This window comes from Cydia amplana, chromosome 5 (assembly GCF_948474715.1).
Source record: "Cydia amplana chromosome 5, ilCydAmpl1.1, whole genome shotgun sequence".
NCBI lineage: Eukaryota > Metazoa > Arthropoda > Insecta > Lepidoptera > Tortricidae > Cydia > Cydia amplana.
Window position 1 is genome coordinate 15,144,335 of NC_086073.1, and position 21,816 is coordinate 15,166,150.

Below are 21,816 nucleotides of genomic sequence, written 5' to 3' on the forward strand. Positions count from 1 at the left end.
ATCTCCAATCCTTGATTCTTCTGGATCCATTTTAGACAAGCCAGTTCTCCCGGTAATTGGTTGAGTTACCGCTCACTGCTAGCGGAGCCTGGGTTGCTGCCACATTGATTTTTCTAACTTTGCAGCTCAATTAACGACAAGTCTGACAATAAAAATAGAATTTATAGATAATTGACACATTTAACAGCTAAATTGTATTCAGTGATGACTTGATGACCCTACCTGCAACGGTAGTTAGAAACTGGATTTGGGCTAATATCAACAAGATAAACAACAAACATTAACACATTAACTGCCAGCGACTCACTAGGGGAGTTCACTGTTCGTAGGCGCTTTTTGCTACATACGGTTTTTCCCGTGTTATCGGCTACACTCGTAGCGCGTAGCTCGCGCTGGCACTGAATGTTTTAAGTAATGCTAAGTTATGGATGTTTCTTGTGTCCATACTACAAACTTTGCTTAGTTTGAGATGAGGTTGATCTGTATTAATTATTAGCATAGTACTTACCGACTTCCATGCCTGTTGCCACTGATGCCACTGATCTGTACGGATCGTGCTCTCATAGAACTTGTATGCAGCACTGCACTTATCTCTGGCTTCCGAGAGGCTCATGGTCCTCCCTGTACTCCCTGTAGGCGAACAGGGGATGCTGAGTTATATATTTTGCTAGCATTTTCTTCTGCGTCAAAGAATCGACTGAAAAACATATTCATGACAAAATCAGTTATGATCAAACGAATTATAACTTTTTCTGTAAATAAATTATTGGTTTTTAGAGAAACTTACATTATGCGTGGCATTTTCTTTAGATTTCACAGCAAATCAGTATTTTTCTTCAACTTGGTTTGTATTCTGATATTTTCACTGATCACGCGCGTACGCGATGCTTGTCAATGTCAAATTATTGTCAATTGACTCAATTGTCAAACACGATTATCCGTGCATGTTATAATGTAGGTCAATTTGTATAAAGCTGTCACTCATTTAAACACTTTTCAATTTGGAAGTGTAGTAATAAAATTGACTATTCATGTTCAAACTATGTCCGACACCGTCCGACATATGAATAAGGGCAGCCATTGAATAGATTTTTCATAAGCTCTACGCATAGACAGTCGTGGTCACTATCGTATGATAGTCGATAACTTTATTCAATATCGACGTGGTAGGCTTATCGTAGCTCGGGGCCATGCTCAGCGATATGACAAATTTACCAATAACGTTAGAAGACAACGTATCATACCACGTGCAATATGATACGCCCGTGCTAAGCCCGCAGGTCCGTCTTACGGTCACGTGATCGTCTTACGCTGTCTCGAGTTTAACATTTTTTCCCCAACTCAAAAAGTGCACAGCGCCGCTTAAGAAGTTTTCACTTCAAAAACCGATCAAGTGCAAGTCGGACTCGCCCACCGAGGGTTCCGTACTTTTTAGTATTTGTTGTTATAGCGGCAACAGAAATACATCATCTGTGAAAATCTCACCTGTCTAAGCCAGCCATTCTCAAAGTGTGTTCCGCGGAACCCTAGGGTTCCGCGACACCCCTGCAGGGGTTCCGCAAGAATTTAGAATTATGCTTATTTAATAAAAAAATACACTTCTAAAAACTATTGTTTTATTGTAGGGTTCCATCAAGTATTTCGCTTTCCAAAAGGGTTCCGTCTAAAAAAAAGATTGAGAACCGCTGGTCTAAGCTATCACGGTTCATGAGATACATGTGACACAGGCCTAGTGACAGACAGACAGACGGATGGACAGCGGAGTCTTAGTAATAGGGTCCCGTTTTTACACTTTTTACCGTTTGGGTACAGAACCCTAAAAATCAGAGACTGAATTACCATATCACCGAGGTTGGTCCCAACATAAATAAATAAATAAACAAATCTTCACATTTGCATTGCATGTGTTCGAACATCGTCCATCGTCGTCATCGTTCGTGTTTCTATCGTTCGATAGAAAGGCAGAAAACGAAATTTCGATTTTGGCGGTAGGCCTTTAAAGTGGTTTACACGCTCGTACTTGCGCAAGCAATGGCAGTACCTACACGCCGGGTCCGCTTCTAGTCCAAACAGTATTCCCATTGTGTCTGCCATTACCTAGCCCTCTTTTCTTTTGTATTCGCCTCTTCTATTGAAGTGAGACCTTCCCAATGACGCTTTATGGCGGCTTTGAAGTATGCAAGATACCCGTATGAAGTATATCGTACTTAGAAATATTACGTTGTGAATGGCTTAGCTTGATGTCGTAACGTAAGTAGGGTAGTAGGTAGTTGAGTAACAAGGTATCAATAAATCAATATTTATATTTAAATCTAAAATAGATGTGCTCACTGTAAATGTCAATAACCTTTAAGTAGGTACTTGCAAAAACATTTGTAAATGTCAGTAATGTCCTATCCTATTGTATGTACTTACTCTAAAGAACAATTAAATCGGGTCATACTGGGACTTTTTTTCATCGTTTATCAGGGTTTCGTCACCAAAAGGTAACCAACGGAACACAGATATAACTTTTCTCTATTTAATCGAGGGTATCGTCGAGACATATAGGAAAGTACAAGTGATTCTTAAGGGGCCCACTGATTAACAGTCCGCTCCGCCGGACGATATCGGCCTGTCAGTAAGAACAAAAAGTTGATAGCTCCGAACAACTGACAGGCCGATATCGTCCGGCGGACTGGTAATCAGTGTTGTTGCCATAAAAGAAAAGCCAATGCTTTTTTTAATACTCTGAGTTAGCAGAGTGGCCAGTAAAGTTTAGAAGGTCTATTTTAATTTAACAATTTGTTATTTATAGCTGGTCAAGCAGATCTTGTCAGTAGAAAAAGGCGGCAAATTTGAAAAATGTAGGCGCGAAGGGATATCGTCCCATAGAAAATTTGAATTTCGCGCCTAATTTTACTGACAAGATTTGCTTGACCAGTTATATATGGTTTTGATATGACCCTGATGATCGTCTTGACGATTGCCGCTCATCTCACGTCACGCACGACTTTCATTTATTTCGCAAGATTATATCAAAATAAGATCAAAACCGTAACAAATCGGTCGATGGACATTAAATTGATAGTGTACAACCCATAGATGGTAGGATACAACCATACTTATTTTAAGTAGGTAACAGGCAAATTTGAAAGTACACTGACATCACAATGATTTGACGAATTGGCCTGTAAAGCATTTACTGCAAATTCGCTACGAGCGCGGTACCTCCGTAGCCCGTAGCATTGATTACTCGATGTGTAGCGCTGCAAATATCATTTAGTAAAGTACATTGAACACCCAATACATAATGGGCCATCGCCGGCCACTCCAAGCTCCAAGGGACGCATTTATGCGTTAGAGGGAGCAAGTGATATTGCTATCTCATTCTACCGCATGGCTGCGTCCCTTGGAGTGGCCGGCGATGGCCCATTGTGTACTGGGGCCTTAAGCATCGAAGGCCTGTAGATCCATCCGGCATTCAGTCATGATTGAAATTTTGTAAAAAAAAATATTAAACGATATTGAATGTTTTTAAAGATTTATTATAAACGTCAGTACCTATTTTAAAAGTTATAACTCATGTAATACTTGGTTCGTATGAATTTGTTCCTAGGGAGTTATAGCCTTTTTTACAATCCATAACTCCCGCACGATAAAGTGTCATTCAATAGAACTTGCTATATAACTATGCAGTGGCGTAACTAGGGGGGGGGGCTGGGGGGGGCACGTGCCCCGGGCGCCGTCCAAGGGGGGGCGCCAAAATGGGCAAAAGACCTCCCATAGAAAATGGACTAGCCAAAATGTAGGAAACAGTCAAATTTTTTTTTTCGCGACTTAGGGCTTGGTCTCATAGTAAAAATTGCTCAGTATAATCGCAAAACCTCCCTGGCAACGGAAATGCAGTTATTTTTTAGCCACAATGTATACACGGTGGTCCAAACCTTGACGTCCAAAAATTTTTTTTAGAATCCTCGTCGTTAGGGGTTGGTTATCAGAATATACCCCATGTATGTTAGCCGATTTTTCGAGTTTAACTTTTGTTAAGAAATTCCGGGGTGAAGCTAAGCTTTGCGTTACTTTTATGCCTTCTAATAATTGTTCGTGGTATTTACACTGATAACATGAAATAGCGATGGGGAAGTGACCCCGTAAAATAATAGTAGAAATAACAAAAGAGGATTTTTGTAATGAATTACTAATTTGGAAGCCTTCCACCTCAGTTCCTTTGACCGGCGACTCTGACAAATTATGACTATTAAGTATCACTTTTTTGACCTTTTAAAAAACGTAGGGTCTAGCAGTTTCTAAAATAACCAAAAGTCCTAGAAATCGCTTGTATTTTTTATTTATTTAAGTAAGGGCAACATCTAAGCTTGACATGCTTGAACGTAAAAGTTTGTCTTTTTTTCCCAACTCAGCCAAGTGAGGATGCTGATTTTTTTTTAGCAACTGCGCCGCTTGTGAAGGATTATGTTACAAAAAGAAATATTCAAAAAAGTTCAATAGTTTTTTTAATAAATAATTGCTTCAACCCGGAATTTCTCAACAAAAGTTAAAAGTAATAAAAATAAAAATCATAATTCGAAAACTACGAAAAGTCGGCTAACATACATATTCTGATGACTGATAGCCCACAGCGTGAGGAATCTAAAAAAAATTTAAGGACGGCAAGGTTTGGACCAACCTGTATAACACATACCGTGCCAACATCGCTCGTTCTGTGATACTACATAGAATGCCGTGAAAAACCTGTGTCAAGTATTGCGAGCATACTATCCAGAGTTTCGGTGTGGGATCGGGAGAATTTAGTCAAATTCAATCCCACCAAGGCTCAATTTTGCGCGTTTACCGCTAAGAAAACCTCATTTTTCAAGGCACAACCCTTCCCATGTCAGGGAGTATTGGGAGCCTCGGTGTTGACATCTCCATCAGTGACGTCCAATAATTTCGTAGCCACCTTGCTGGGTAGGCTGCGCTCGTATCCAAAAAACTCGGTGTGCTCAATAAAGGGAGGCGATACTTTACTCTGGGGCAGACAGATCCATAACGTACCCACGGTGGGGCAAGGTGGGGCAGTTGTCCCACCCTGGTCTCTGACCATAAGCAGGCCTATGGAACTCTCCGCGCGAGCTCGGTTTTATACCTACGAATCTGTTCCCGTTCACGGTAGAAAAGCGAGCCAGTTGGTTGCCACACGCGCTCACGCGCGCACGTCGCGTCGCCGCGCGCTCGAATATGCCAAATTGTATGCGAAAGAAATGTCTTCTTCACGAACAAATAACACAGCTTGTAGTGTCGATGGATGCAGAAACAACAAAATTAATAAAAAAACCGTTTTTGTTCTTCCGATAGATAGGAAAAGTATAGTATAGATAGATAGACATTCTCAATATAAGTAGTTTATAAAACGGCGTAAACACTGCGGTTACTGCAGGGAGATATTATGACCTTTTAAAATGTTTCGCAGTCACTTGTCGGAATAAAACGCATAAACGGAATATTATAATAACTAATTGCAACTCATCTTACTCATGTATAGTTATTGTACGCTATGTACGTTATGCGTAATGCAAGTTGGACAATTAAAACTTACATTTTAAGTAAGTATCTTCTATAGAATATAATTATAGTTTAAGTAGGTAGGTACCTACTTATTTGTAAAATCATTTCTAAGCGTCGGCAACCCTAGCGTTGTGCCGGCGCGCGCGGTGCGGGCAGCGGCGCGTTGAAGGTCACTCCATTGTATTTTTGTGTAGGTATCAAAACGGTAGGTATTTGCGTTTTCTTTGAGAGATAAGTATCTGTTCGTAAGAACTATTATATAATCTGTGCCATAAGCTAAGAATCTCTGTTTCAACCGTACCCTGTTACAACGTCCCCAGCCTCCCCTACTTCTGCCCCACCCCTTAAAAAATGCTGCGTACGACCATGGACAGATCCCATATAATGAGTACTGCTGTCACCTTTGGGCAGGACCACCTAGATGTCACCTTTGGGCAGGAGCACCTAGATGCCACCTTGGTCCCTTCAAATCAGTCCAAAGGCGCGCTATGAATAGTCTACGATCCCAAACTTACAAGCGATATTGAATCTTCAAGTCTAAGGAGATCTCCAAAAAAGAAGTGTACAAGTTTTAAAATGGTCGGCAACGCGCATGTAACGCCCCTGGAGTGTAGACGTCCATAGGATGCGGTGACCGCTTACCATCAGGTGAGTCGTAAGCTTGTTAGCCACCGATGGACTAAAAAAACACTTATTTGTCTAAATCAAAAGTAAACTTTAATAATTTAAGTAAAAAGTAACCCTTTCGTTAGTTCATTTCGTTTGGGGAGGGGGGGAAATTTGGTGCTTGCCCCGGGCGCCATATCCTCTAGCTACGCCCACAGACTTGTCATTTACGCGCTCGGCTACGCCACTGTAACTATGTAAACAAAAGTTACTAGTAAATTGACATTTAGTGTCAATTTTAGTATGGCGGTTTGTTTACATAGTTAGCAAGTTCTATTGAATGACATTTTACACCTGCAAGGGCTGCAAGAAATAAGATGTTTGTCGAGCAAGTGTGATGAAAAAAAGCAATATATCACTGACCGCGGTTAAAAAAACGTTTTTCGCGGTAGTGACACGTAGATAAATATAGCTGGTCAACCTAATCTTGTCAGTTCAAATTTTCTATGGGACGATATCCCTTCGCGCCTACATTTTTCAAATTTGCCGCCTTTTTCTACTGTCTGGTCTCTGTCTGGTTGACCAAGTATAATTAAAATATACTCTGGCAAACCCACTTTGTCAGTAGAAACTGTCAGGCTAAATTCAGATTTTCTGTGGGAGGAAAACCCCTTCACGCTTACTTTTTTTTGCTGCTTTTTTCTACTGACGAAAAAATGCTCGTGTCGGAAGCCCGTGTTGATCGAAGAAAAAATGGCTTGACCACTTGACAAGCTATAAAAGTTAACTAGTGATTTCAGGACAACCAACATTACAAAATAAATCAAAGTTTAAAATCGCCAGTAGGTGGCACTGTTGACATAGTTCCATATCTATGGTCTATGCTCCAACTGTCAAGGCAATTTTCATAGTCTGTGGTAGCCATTCCATAAAAATGTCCGTGCCGTGTGCTTGTGTTCGCATTTTGTGGAATTATTAATTGTTATTAAAAACTGTGTTATTGTATATATAACTAAAATATCAGAGGTAAAGTAGATTAGTTTTGTTTGAATATGTTGTGATATCACAGGATATTCGCATCCTTTATCTTTGCATTAAAATCAATATGGCGGCGACCTACTCTCACTTTTTATTTGTATAAAATTTCGTAATTTAGTATCAAGTAGAGAAAGTACAACCCTATACTTTGTTTCAGTATTTTGATATGGACGGGAAATTGGATGCGTCTCTCGTGACGCAATCCATAAATTACCATGGACAGCAACTTCAGAAAACGTGGGAGGCAGAACGAGGAGAGGACGATTTGTCTAAAATCGGCATTGGAGCCCTGGACTTTGCGGTGTACCAGTCCAGGCATAAACACCTAACCTTCCAAGACCGTGGAAAACGCTTGAAACTTCATCAGTTTATTGCAAAAGAAGCAAATGCATTGTTTGATACATCAGTTCAGGAGGAAACGCCTTCCTCATCCAGTCTTGGGACTGATGCTACCGCACCTGAAGACAGTAAGCACGAACAAGCTTTTAAAAAATCAATAGTAGTTACTTAGCAACAGGTTGGCTTTGCCTTCCACAAACTAGTATAACAATGGTGTTCAAGGTTGTTTACTTGAAAGATTGATCAATTATTCATTGTCCCTGTGAGGCACAATTCCACTTATCTATTTTTTTCTGTAATTTGATCGTCATAATATTCAGGTCGTTTTTGTTTCAGATCTATATGCATTGATGCCACCGTTTGAAACGTTTTTGAATGTAGATAAATCTGCAAGACTGAGGCATTTTTTTGAAGTAAGTATTTAAAAATGAAATTACACTTTTGATTACACCTGGCTTGTTTATGGAAATTCTACTACTGATAACATTATCAGTAGAAATACCACAGGGTAATAAAGAGATGCATTTTATATTTTATTACATTTTAATGACTGACCAATAACTTATGCTACTATTTCTAGTTACCTGGACACTTCACAAGAATTTTCGAAAAAATTAGCTCTTTGTGTAGAAAAAAAAGAACTGTAGATATTTCTATTCGCAATAGAAAATAAAAATATTTGGAGGGACCTCCTTACAAGCAATCATATTTTTGGCATTATACAATAAGAAAGTACAAAACCCTACATTTTTCTTGCTTTAAAATGTATGTGCTCTTTATTTTTCTATTGCTATAAAAACAGTATAATTATTACTTTCACTGTATGTAGCAAAAAACTTAGCCTTTAATATTATATAAATAAAAAATAAAAAAAAGGCGGAGGATCTCCTACATTAGACACTAAACATTTTTGGTTTCATTCTAAAGGAACTAGGGTGGTGTAGCAGTATTCTATAGCAGAAAGTGTCAACCTAACCAAAAGTGGAACTAGATATACACACTCATCACAAATGTTTTGTTCCAGAATGTGAAGACGGGAGAATTGGTGATAGGAGCTGTGATCAACAGGACAGCCTCTGGGATGATGCTGAAGGTGCTCTGCACTGCCGGACCTACATCCCGATATGTGGCTGATATCAATGTGAAGGTATTGCACAATGTTATGCAAGTGAAACTATTAGATAAACTAGTAAGAGTACTACTTGATGAGTCATTAAATCATTAAAGTCATGTCATTCCTACTAATATTATAAATGTGAAAGTAATACTGTCTGTCCCTCTGTCTGTTACGTCTTCACATTTAAACAGCTGGACCAAATAAGATGAAATTTGGTATGGAGTAAATTTGAGGCCCTGAGCAAGGACAAGATAGTTTTTATCAATGATCATCTTCATCATCAAGTTGTCGGCAGAAGCTAGTACAGTCAGCAGCAGAAGTTACTAACCGGGCGAGGTGTTCAAAATTATCTTGACACGACTTTATTGTTAAGAGACTTAAGAGTGTGTCAAGGCAATTTTGAACACCTCACCTGCCTAGCAACTTCTGCTGCTGACTGTACCAAATAAATTTTTATAGATGTCAAATAATAGCACCACAAAATTGAAAGCCAGTTATTTGTAAAACAATCGATTTCATTGCACCTTTTACAATTTCAATTGCATGATAAACAGTCATTGTTGTATGCCCTAGCATTGACCTTATTGGTATTTCATATTCATAAGGCAATATTTTCATTTACCAGGCATTTTTACCTGTGGGAAATATCATACCAGCTGTGGACAAGAAAAATGTTTCAAGAAACTACCTGATGAATGACACTGTCTGCTGTGAAGTCATTGAAGTGATCCCAGACACTGACAAAATGGTCTGCGGGATGAAGGGAGTCACTCGGGGCCCGGACGACCCCCCGCCTAAGCCCCCTCTGGGACTGCTCAGCACAGACGACTTCCCATTAGTCTACAAGTATGTACCGCACACCACTAGGGAATTACGATTAATCACTGTGTGCCTACACCTATTTTGCAGGTCTGAATTTGTCAACACTTTTTGTATTGTATCTGTGTATTTTTATTTTGTGAAGATCTTGAAAACAGTGGTATTTATTTTGTCAGTAATGTTTGTACCTGCTTTGGATGTGAAGATTTGAGGAATTCTTGACGAGGATTTGCCATGACAATGGAATAAAACTGGAAGAATGATAATGAAACACATCATCTGGTGACAGGCCACTTTAATTTGCCTTGATGGGAAGTTCAACCTCCTTAGATGCTTCAACTACCTACAAGTTTTCAGCTTTATACACAAAGTTCACACTGCATGTAGGTATTTTTATATATGCATAACTTCGGAAGGAGCAAATTCGTTGGGTATAATATGTTAATGTGTTCACTGGATTCTGATCACTTGCAGAGGGAATGATTACACATTTCACAAAACTTGTGAAAATGATTTCATGACATTTTTTTATGACGAAATGAAAGAAAAGAAAAACCATTGGATTCTTGCAAGATTATAAACTATAAAAAAATAACAAGAAACACTGATGTGTATAATGAGGAACTGAACCCATTAGTGTTGAAATCATTTACACATTATTTTAATATATGGAAAAGGTCAGTAAAATGCTTCAGGGTTACTTCATTCTGATGTCTCTAAAGGGAAATTGTGATTTCTGTATTAAAGCTAATATTTAATATTCCAGCCATATTCAAACAATAATGATTGGACTTTTAATATCAGCATTTATCGGATGTGGGCGTTATTTGTTTGTAATACTGGACTAGCTACCGACATTTGTCAATTTTGCTGATGAGGCTCCCAAGGATATAGTTTGACAAAACACCACCAGACATGAGCTCCGTGGAGCCAGAGGTTTCCCAAGCTGTGCACCATCTCCCTCCATTATTTTAGGGTGTTCTTTTCTAGGTGTAGCGAGGACCCCCAAGACGCTTGTACACTAGACCGCCGCATAAGTTGTGACTGTCGATGAGTTTGGTAATATTAATGTCATATTGTGAGGCCGCTATCACCTAATCTATGATGTTCTTTGTGTCAACGAAATATAAGCCAATACCAGTAAAATATCAATTTTTTGAACAGCTCCATTGGAACAGGTGAGGATAACGTACGTGTGACTTTACCAAAAATTTCAAATAAAGCAATTAGGATTTCATTGCTTGAAAATCTTTTTTGCAATATGAAGATGTACAGTCAAATTGAATAACTTCTTCTAACAAACGGACATTACATGCTTTTTTTGGGAAAGCTTGATGACTAATAAAACTTTTTCTCAATAGGAAAACTGTGGATATGAAGGGAGAAAGTTACGAAGCTATTTTGGAGAAGAGCCCAGGGTTCAATAACCCCAACTGCATCCAATATCTGTCTGAACTTCTTGGAATCTCCAACATGCACTGCACCAACTTTGTGTCATTAAGGTAAATAATATAATATTCACTTTTACACATTTTAGATGAACTTTAACTTGTACTTGTTGTGTGAGTTAAGTCTAACTTTCTGTCTTAACTTGCGACGACCGCTAACCAAGCGTTAAAAAATTTCAATTTAATCCCCAGGGGAGGATTTTCGCCAGCGGATTATGCAGATGAACTTCGTCAAGCTCAAGCCAGTAAGTGGGCATTCCGTTCAGTAGCCGAAGGCATTGAACATTTCAAGGCAGGACGTCACTCTGAAGCGTTCCAATGTCTCAACAAGGCCCTAAGCATTGACCCAAGAAATGTGGAAGGATTAGTCGCGAGAGGCGCTCTATACGCCAACAGTGGAACCTTCAAGAAGGCAATAGAAGATTTTGAGACATCTTTAAAACTGAATCCGAACCACGCTAACGCTAGGAAGTATTTGGGAGAGACATTGGTCGCTCTCGGTCGCAGCTATGAGGATGAGAATAAAATCACGGAAGCTCAAAAGGCATACGAGGATTGTTTAGCCATCATACCGTTTCACGAAGAAGCTCAGAACTCTTTGGATTTCCTTAAGAGCAAGACGTCTACAGCGAAGCCGCTGATTGAACCGGCAGAGTTGTTGTTGCCCGGTTTGACCGGAGCGAAATCGTTTGAGATGAAGGAAACTATTAAGCAGCTTTTGAATCTGACTGAGAAGAAGGACAAGAAAAAGAAGAAGAAGCGAGGCAAGGGTAAGAGGAAGCGGTCGAGCAGCTCGTCTTCCTCGTCCAGCGACTCGTCCAGTTCCAGCTCGTCCTCGGAATCTTCCTCATCGTCCTCGGACACTAGCGGTAAGAAAGATCATCATCTTCCTCGCGTTGTCCCGGCATTTTACCACGGCTCATGAGAGCCTGGGGTCCGCTTGGCAACTAATCCCAGCAATTGGCGTGGGCACTAGTTTTTACGACCGCCATCTGACCTTCCAACCCAGAGGGTAAACTAGGCCCGTTTTGGGATTAGTCCGGTTTCCTCACGATGTTTTCCTTCACCGAAAAGCGACTGGTGAATATCAAATGATATTTCGTACATATGTTCCGAAAAACTCATTGGTACAAGCCGGGGTTCGAACCCGCGACCTCCGGATTGCAAGTCGCACGCTCTTACCACTAGGCCACCAGCGCACTAGCGGTAAGAAAGATATTACATAATAATTAAAATCAAGTAGCCTTCAGGGTAATATCTAATACCTTTAAACGAGCAATTCTTGTTTATATATTTATTTATATGCATACCTATATAAATATATATTTCGGGGATCTCGGAAACGGCTCTAACGATTTCGATGAAATTTGCTACATGGGGGTTTTCGGGGGCGATAAATCGATCTAGCCTACGTCTTATCTCTGGGAAAACGCGCATTTTTGAGTTTTTATGTTTTCCGAGGTCTCCCAGATATTGTATACCTAGTCTGGCAATCCAATTTTGTTAGTAGCAGTAGAATAAAACTAACTAGACTTATACCGTTTTCGGGGTGATAATAATAATAATTATTATTTATTTAGGCTCACAAAACAGGTTAGTCATTGCGTTTACATGCATATTAGAGGCGAACATCGTTCTGAACTGTACTCTAACCCTAAATATGATTAAGAACAAAATTTACATGCGATAAACTTATGTGTATGTATCAATTATCAAATATAGTAAATAATATACCTACTTACGGTGTCAAAATTACAAACAATAGTTAATGATAAATCCTGTCAGTATTACATGTGTTAGTAAAAGTGAGGAGGAGGATAATATTAGTGTAAAGCCCCGTCTCCATATCGCGCGGCAAGCTATTGAACATTGGCTCGCGCGGCAGCCGCGCGCACTGGATACCGGGCTGCCGCGCGAGCCAACTCGATCGTTGGCTCGCTCGAACGCGCCGCGCGACGAACCATTCATTGTCGGTTTTTCGACGCGCGGCAAAGGAATGTTCGCGCGCAGTTGGGACGGATGTGTATATACAGGGTGGATTTTCTTTTTGGGTCAGTGAGGGCAGCTAATACCAGATCCCGTGCTGCTACGAGAAAACGGTCTAAGAAGACCTTCCCTCGATTTCAAATTAATGAAGATATCCAGTATCAATAGTTTCTTTGGGGTCAACTTACGGTAATGTACTAAAAAGCCACAAATTAAAGAAACCTTTTTCCATACATTTACTATGGAGAAAACGTGAAATTTAATTCACATTTTTCTATCTGGCCAATCAGTCCTGTTACATTTAAGGACCATAATACTGTATGAAGACATTGCTGTAGGACTGATGGGCGAGATAGAAAATTGAGAATAACATTTCACATTTTCCCCATAGTAAATGTATGGAAAAAGTTTTTATCAATTTGTGGCTTTTTAGTACATTACCGTAAGTTGACCCCTAGGAAACTATTGATACTGGATAGGAATGGAATCGATTGGCATACAAAAACAGCATGTGAAAAATAAAAGTTTTCATTTTCATACAAATTGTATGGGAAAAGTTTCTCTCGATTTGTGGCTTTTCTAGCCGGAATTTTTTTTTTGGTTCCATACAAGCTTTTGATCCTTAATAGGAATGGGATCGATTGGCATCAAAAAAAAAGTTTGTCAAAAATGACCTTTTTCTCGCACCCTGTATGTTTTTTTCCAAAATCTGTAAAAGCCAATCTTCATTAATTTGAAATCGAGGGAAGGTCTTCTTAGACCGTTTTCTCGTAGCAGCACGGGATCTGGTAGCTGCCCTCACTGACCCAAAAAGAAAATCCACCCTGTATTTCAGTTGGCTCGCGCGGCCGCATACATGGATAATGAAAAGTATCGTACTTTAATTAAATTATACGGCACTAAACAGTTTCTATGGAACAGTAAATGTAGTGGTTATCGCAACAGATCATTTTTCTATTTGGCTATACTTCGTTCCGAATAATTAATTTTTGTGATATAATGTGGTCGATCGTCGGATCGCCTGCCGCGCGCGGCCGCCGCGCTATCGTTCAAGATGATGCTAAAATTGGCTCGCGAGCAAAAATACAGGTTTGCCGCGGTCGAACATTGCTCGCGCGGCCGCCGCGCGATATCGAAACGCGGCTTAAGAAATAGTACATTATTGCAGAGGCCGGGAAAGGGCAATTCGTGGATGAGTTTCGATTTTGTCGGACGACGCGTAGCGGAGTCCGACAAAGAAGACGAATCCACGTATTGCTATTCCGGCCGAGGCATATATAGTGCTTTTCTCCAAAACATGCGAGGAAATAAAGTAAAATAATAATTATTTAAGCATCGAGCATCACTCAAATCGAAACTTCACATCAAAAACGTCAAAAACAATTTCCCTCTGTAATTTATTTTTAAAAGTTAAAGGCACAAACTTATTCTGCCATTCAGTACCATTCAATATTCGTTCATTGAAAATATAGTTGGTCAAACCAAATTGTCAGTAAATAAGAACAAAAAAAACTATACTCATCCTTTTCTTTTGGGTTCTAGTACTGGTGTAAGACAAAGATAGTATGATTCTCTCTGTCTATGTCAAACTATAATTGTGCAATATAAGCTTTATGAACACGGATGAGATCCTTAAAAAAATATAAAAATAATCTTTGATTTTATTAAGCAGTATTCGCACGATCATATACGAGCACAACGGTCTTGTAAGAACGAGACATGTAAGGTCGTTTATATTACTATCTCACTCTATCCTATAGCTTGAAATGATAGCTGATCGGGTCGTGTAGACGCGGCCCGCGGCTATAATAATTGGCTGTTTGCGTTTTTTATTTTTAAAAAGTAAAAAACACTACAGTAATAAGTTATTACTGTAGTGTTTTTTTACTTCCCGTCCGCTAGAACAGGACAGCGATAGTTTTATTTTTTTAAATTAGAGTTTGACAATAAAGAAGTACTTCCGGTACTATTTTTGCTACAATAAGGTGAACATTTCCGAGCATATTGGAGAAAAAGACAGTATTATTCTCTCTGCCTTTATTCCAGTGACAAGTGATTCTCGCCAAACTATACTTCTAAAATTTAATTAGTCCTTGGGAACTAATGTTAGAAGATGAGGGTATCTTGGAAATACTTTAACTTGCTTTTAGTACAATAAACGCCACTTGCACCATTCACTAACCCGGGGTTAACCGGTGGTGTTACCAGTACAATTTGACACTGAGTTGACAGTTTAACATCTTAACCCCGGGTTAGTGTGATGGTGCAAGCAGGCCTAAGTTATGCACACATATTTTTAAATGTTTAAAAGATCAATCTCTTCATGTCACAGTGAGTTTTTTTACTAATTGTCTGTATAATTTAGATTCTGAAGGTCCCAACCGCAAGAAGAAGCGCCGTGCGCAGTCGAACAACAAGCGCCAACGTTCCCTCTCGCCGCTGAGCAAGCGCATGGCCATGCTCGGGGAGACGGACGCCACGCGCACGCACAACTCGCAGTTCAACCATCCGTACGGGTACCAGCCCCCACCACCACCCGTGGAAGAGGCTAACGCACCGGCCAGGTCGCAGGCGGATATAGATTACGAGTTAAAGGTCAGTTTTAGTGTATAATGGCATGGCTATATGAGGACGGACGCCACGCGCACGCACATCTCTCAGTTCAACCATCCGTACGGGTACCAGCCCCCGCCACCACCCGTGGAGGAGGCTAACGCACCGGCCAGGTCGCAGGCGGATATAGATTACGAGTTAAAGGTCAGTTTTAGTGTATAATGGCATGGCTATATGAGGACGGACGCCACGCGCACGCACAACTCGCAGTTCAACCATCCGTACGGGTACCAGCCCCCACCACCACCCGTGGAAGAGGCTAACGCACCGGCCAGGTCGCAGGCGGATATAGATTACGAGTTAAAGGTCAGTTTTAGTGTATAATGGCATGGCTATATGAGGACGGACGCCACGCGCACGCACAACTCGCAGTTCAACCATCCGTACGGGTACCAGCCCCCACCACCACCCGTGGAAGAGGCTAACGCACCGGCCAGGTCGCAGGCGGATATAGATTACGAGTTAAAGGTCAGTTTTAGTGTATAATGGCATGGCTATATGAGGACGGACGCCACGCGCACGCACATCTCTCAGTTCAACCATCCGTACGGGTACCAGCCCCCGCCACCACCCGTGGAGGAGGCTAACGCACCGGCCAGGTCGCAGGCGGATATAGATTACGAGTTAAAGGTCAGTTTTAGTGTATAATGGCATGGCTATATGAGGACGGACGCCACGCGCACGCACAACTCGCAGTTCAACCATCCGTACGGGTACCAGCCCCCACCACCACCCGTGGAAGAGGCTAACGCACCGGCCAGGTCGCAGGCGGATATAGATTACGAGTTAAAGGTCAGTTTTAGTGTATAATGGCATGGTTATATGAGGACGGACGCCACGCGCACGCACAACTCGCAGTTCAACCATCCGTACGGGTACCAAACCCTACCACCTCCTGTGGAAGAGGCTAACGCACCGGCCAGGTCGCAGGCAGATATAGATTACGAGTTAAAGGTGAGTTTTATGTAGTGTATAACAGTGGCAGCGCGTCCATAAAAGCCGATTCCTACCGGCTTGCCTGTTTTTGGACGTTTGAGCAGAGTTGTAAAGGAAATATGTAAGCCAAATTAGCCCCGGCTTGTCTATGAATATGTTTGACGCCGCCACTTGTGTATAATGGCATGGCTGTATGCGGACAGCTAACGCCAGGTCGCAGGCAGATATTTATGAAATATGAGTTGAAGGTTAATTATGTTGTGTAAACTTTCTTATTGCGAGGAGAGACAGAAACTCGCACGTCACCCATTACTGTGGTTACCAGATTACGCTACGATAGGTTACCTATGTTAAAAATTCGTTCCATTCAAGTGTATGTTCTTCTCTTAGCTTTCAACTGTCTAAATTATGCAATACGTAGGTACACTCAAGTCACAGTTAAAACCATAGCAAAAATCTTATCAAGTGATTGTTGGAGAGATTAGTGTGTCCAATGCAACCAATTCACATAGTATCAGTTGGCATAGATTTTGTCATAAATTAAATTGGCTAGCATTTTTAGTGCCATTTCGACTAACTAATTATTTCTCCAATAATTAGTTATTCGAAATGGCACTGAAAATAGTAAAAATGTTCTGTTGCTCATATGAGAACAGTCATGGCAAAGATCATAAAATTAAAGTTGGCGCTTTAATTTGATGATCTTTGCAATGACTGTTCTGTAGTGCAAAATCCTTCAATCGTATTTTCACGGAAACGCACGAACGTGTTATGCTATTTCAGTCAGTTTCAGTACAAACAGTACTGATGTTGACTGAAGTAGCATGACATAATACGAACATTTCCGAGAAAATACGATGGCGACGTATTTTGCAGTACATCTGTAAAGTCTATTTTTTTATTAGGTAGACTGAAATGACAGTTCATACTATGAAATGACATTTTATGTTCATACTAAGAACTGTCATTTCAGTCTACCGAATAAAAAATAGACTTTAGTCTATACACCGATCAAATTTAACACCTTCAGTGCCGAAAACCAGACTATCGGGTATTTTATGATTTCGTTCCCAGGCCGGACGACCGGGATCGTGGTACTACAGCTTTATATGACGAAATTGTTGTGGCCTGGTGCGGATGTCTTGTTTGGCTGGGTGGCAATGAATGTTTATCGTGTTATCAAACCAGGTGCGGAAGTTCCTCGAGATGACGAAAGAGGACTCTGACTACGAGGACAAAGTGCGCAACTTCCTCGAGGAAACGGCGCAGTACAAGCGCAACAGGAAGATGCAGGAGCTCGGCCAGCAGCCGCAGCCGGGCGGCGACCACGAGAAGAAGAAGAAAAAGAAAAAAGACAAGTAAGTTATAATACTAAAACAAACGTGTACACATAAAAGGGTATCGTCTTGGGTCGTCCCATTCGTTTTTCGTCAAGTTCTTAAATTGGTCCTATTCTGCTTTCGTCACGCATTCTACATTTGTCACAATCGTCGGTGGCTTTCAATGTAGAATGCGTGACGAAAGCAGAATAGGACCAATTTAAGAACTTGATGAAAAACGAATGGGACGACCCAAGACGATACCCATAAAAGACATAAAATACAAACAAAGACATTAAAACTTAAAAAAAAAACACACTACTAATATACAATCCTACTCACACTACAACCCCATTCCGACCCCCACCTAGCCCAAAAGTGCCAAAGGTACTAGTTATAATTCGATTACAATATTAAACAGAGATAAGTTCCTAGAGATGACCAAATTGGGATCTGACTACGAGGACAAAGTGCACAACTTGATGCTGTATTATAAATGAATGAAAATCAAAGGCTTTGGTGAAATACTCACAGTTTGTTTAGAGATTTCAATTCATTTTTGCAACATCAACATCGCGGAACTCTTACACTCTTGCTCACGCCACGCACGTGTAAGCATAACCTTAATAAAGCTGGTCAAGCAAATCTTGTCAGTAAAAAAGGCGCAAAATTAAAATTTTCTATGGGACGATATCCTTTCGCGCCTACATTTTTCAAATTTGCCGCCTTTTTCTACTGACAAGATCTGCTTGACCAGCTTTATCTTTGCCTTTAACATTTTAACCGAGTCTCATATCAGTAATTTCTTTTTATATGCCCTATTTTTCTAGTATCAATTGTATATAATTAATTTGTAGAAAAAAGAAGAAAGAATCAAAACGTAAACGCAAGGAGCAAGAGCGAGAGGAAAAGCGGAAGTCGAAGCTTGCTCGCTCTGCCGCCAACAACGATTACAACTTGCGAGATTTGGACAACATTGGCGACAAGAAACTTAGGGATGCTATCAGGTAAGACACACGAACAAATGATCATTTCGCTTGTTAACGCAAATTAATTAATACAATGTTAAAAGGGTGGATCAACTATTTCTTTTTGTTGTTCTGTTCTGCCAGGAGACAAAACTAGCACAGTTTGTTAGAAGACCAAAGTAGCACATTCTTCTGACACGCTTAGTAGATAGTTAACTCATTATGGTAAGGGCTTATAACTACCACATTAATTGAATATTATAAAATCATATTTAATTACACAATCGGGTCTACCGCGATATAATTTAATTGTTTTTACCTTAAATTCCGACGTTTCAGCTGAGTTGCACCAGCTGTGGTCACGGAGACTGAAATTATATCGCGGTAGACCAGTTTGTGTAATTAAATGTGTGTACAAAACGCGAGAGTTTAAACTGTTATATTATTAAATCAGTTTTAAAAGTGATTGAGGAGAACGTAACCACATCAATGCGTGACAAGAAAAAGTTGATTCACCCAAAATTCAGTAGCTGTGCGATTTATAAATATTGACGTTATATGCATGTTACAGAAAAGAATTGAAAGGGAAATCGAAGAGGGACCTCAGTTCAGATGGCGAATATGATAGAAAACACAGTGACAAAAGGTATACTTCGCCATCTAAGTTTACTTTTTCCCTTAGTAATTGTAACTACTGGTCTGGTGTTGGGAGTAGTCTTAAAACAGTATGTTAAACCACGATCGCTCCAGATCGCTTACCTACTTGTATTAGACAGAACCATAGACTAGGAATCCTCTAGACTGAGCATAGTAACGCTACCCCCTCTGCCACTTATACGGTAGTTTTACGCCATCTTCGAGTCAATCCCGTGCCGTGATTGGTCCGTGCCTTTGAACGGACCAATCACGGCACGGGATTCGCTCACCTGTAATACAATGTCTTTTTACTGAAATAAACAGTTTAAATTTTAATTTTTTTTTTTTTACCTCGACCCCCCGCACCCCCGTATTTTTGGCAGCATCGGTTTCATGAAATAATTGCTCTAAACTCAGTCTAGAGGATTCCTAGTCTATGGATAGAACATATGTATAAGACGACTGGCCGTACCAACTCATTTGCTACCATTCCCTTGTAGTGTTATGTCCAGTCGCCATCAGATACATCGGAGCGACCGAGGTGCTCAAAAATGTCTGAACGCGCACTCTTAACGCCTTGACAATAGATGCGTGTTCAGATATTTGTGAACACATTGACCGCTCCGATATATCTGATGGCGACTGTAAAGCCGTTCATTTCGAATGACACTAACGCAGTGGTTCCTTTAGTTCCTTAACCTTTTCAGTCCGGTCACCCAATCCAATGGTAATAAAAAATAAAACGTGTACGTTTGTTGTATTGTTATATTAGGTTAGCTTATTATCCCCGTAAAAACCAGTTTTACCCCCAGGTTAGGAACCACTGCAACGGCTTATAGCACGACTTACACGACATGACCTGACCTCGAATCTTTGAAAACGCTTCCTTATTTCCATTATATCAGAAAGACCATGGAGTTATTAAAATTTTCATATTTGGGACTATATATTAACACATTCAGTGCCGAAAACCCGACTACTAAACCATAGAGAAAAAATACATAGAGTGCTCACTCCATACATCAGTTTTAGTACCAAAAAGACTATTAGCATCTAGCATCGAGTAGCGGAACTATCAGTACTGCTACTTGACAATAGATGTCGCCACCGACCGGAAAGTCTTATGCTGTTGAGATAAGACTTTCCGGTCGGTGCTACATCTATTGTCAAGTAGCAGTACTGATAGTTCCGCTACTCGATGCTAGATGTAGACACTGAAATTAATAGTCTGAACTGATGTATGGAGTGAGCACTCTATGTATTTTTTTCTCTATGACTAAACGAAACAAAACCCTAACATTGATTTTCGTGTAGGATACTGGACGAGATGCACGGCCTAGAAGAGCTCGAGTCTAAACTGAGCGCGTACCACGTGATGGTGGAGAATGCCAGCAAGCGCGAGCGCGGCTCCGTGAGCCCGCTCGACCAGGCCCCGCCCCCGCCGCTCGAGAAGCCCAAGTGGAAAATGTCCATGAGCGCCGTCAAGGACCCGTTAGTAACGCTTCAATAAAAAACCGGCCAAGTGCGAGTCCGACTCGCGCACGGAGGGTTCCGCACCATCAACAAAAAATAGAGCAAAACAAGCAAAAAAACGGTCACCCATCCAAGTACTGACCCCGCCCGACGTTGCTTAACTTCGGTCAAAAATCACGTTTGTTGTATGGGAGCCCCACTTAAATCTTTATTTCTGTTTTTAGTATTTGTTGTTATAGCGGCAACAGAAATACATCATCTGTGAAAATTTCAACTGTCTAGCTATCACGGTTCGTGAGATACAGCCCGGTGACAGACGGACGGACAGCGGAGTCTTAGTAATAGGGTCCCGTTTTTACCCTTTGGGTACGGAACCCTAAAAAGCAATTGCGTTGAGCCCCTATTCACTAACCCGGGGTTAATCAATTAAACCTGGAGGTACCATGGTGGCCAGTACAATTTGACACTGGGTTAACGGTTTAACCACTTAACCGCGGGTTAGTTGGATGGTGCAAGTGGCGCTAATTGGTATAAAATGCTTTTATTTTGCTACTCAAAACCGTCCATGCTCTGTTAACAACTCGAACCTACATGTACAGGACAGACTTTACAATTTAAATGGCACTTGTAGCTTTGTGAGCTGTACACCTGGCGAACTCCCATGGCTCCACCATTTTGAAAATTTTCCAAAATATGATTCATAAAAAAAAACGTTAATTGAACTTGCTTACGAGTATCGATTGAGAAATGCGACATGTAGAGGATAATAGACGGACAACAAAAATAAAAAGCCAAGTGTCAATTACATTGTCTACACTTGTTTCTATGCCTATTTTATTCTAACATGTTTTACAGTAGAGTTCAGAAGAAAGAAAAGTCATCCAGCAAGGGATATAAGGAGCATTATGCATTTGAAGACAGTTCCGATGATTCACAAGACCCGCCTAAGGTAAGGGCTAATTCTGGGGCCA

At 40.6% G+C, this 21,816-nt stretch overlaps 1 protein-coding gene across 1 annotated transcript in view; it reads left to right on the forward strand.

The window, feature by feature from the left end:
* Positions 1-7,068: 7,068 nt before the first annotated feature.
* Positions 7,069-21,816, forward strand: part of LOC134648381 (tetratricopeptide repeat protein 14 homolog) — a 29,346-nt gene continuing 14,598 nt past the window's right edge. The window contains exons 1-13 of the mRNA XM_063502910.1: positions 7,069-7,179; positions 7,349-7,658; positions 7,867-7,943; positions 8,555-8,677; positions 9,273-9,493; positions 10,828-10,968; positions 11,107-11,783; positions 15,266-15,495; positions 17,638-17,807; positions 18,626-18,775; positions 19,308-19,382; positions 20,687-20,863; positions 21,701-21,794. Coding sequence (XP_063358980.1) covers positions 7,358-7,658; positions 7,867-7,943; positions 8,555-8,677; positions 9,273-9,493; positions 10,828-10,968; positions 11,107-11,783; positions 15,266-15,495; positions 17,638-17,807; positions 18,626-18,775; positions 19,308-19,382; positions 20,687-20,863; positions 21,701-21,794 — 2,436 coding nt within the window. The 5' untranslated portion in view covers positions 7,069-7,179; positions 7,349-7,357. The remainder of the gene's footprint in view (positions 7,180-7,348; positions 7,659-7,866; positions 7,944-8,554; positions 8,678-9,272; positions 9,494-10,827; positions 10,969-11,106; positions 11,784-15,265; positions 15,496-17,637; positions 17,808-18,625; positions 18,776-19,307; positions 19,383-20,686; positions 20,864-21,700; positions 21,795-21,816) is intronic.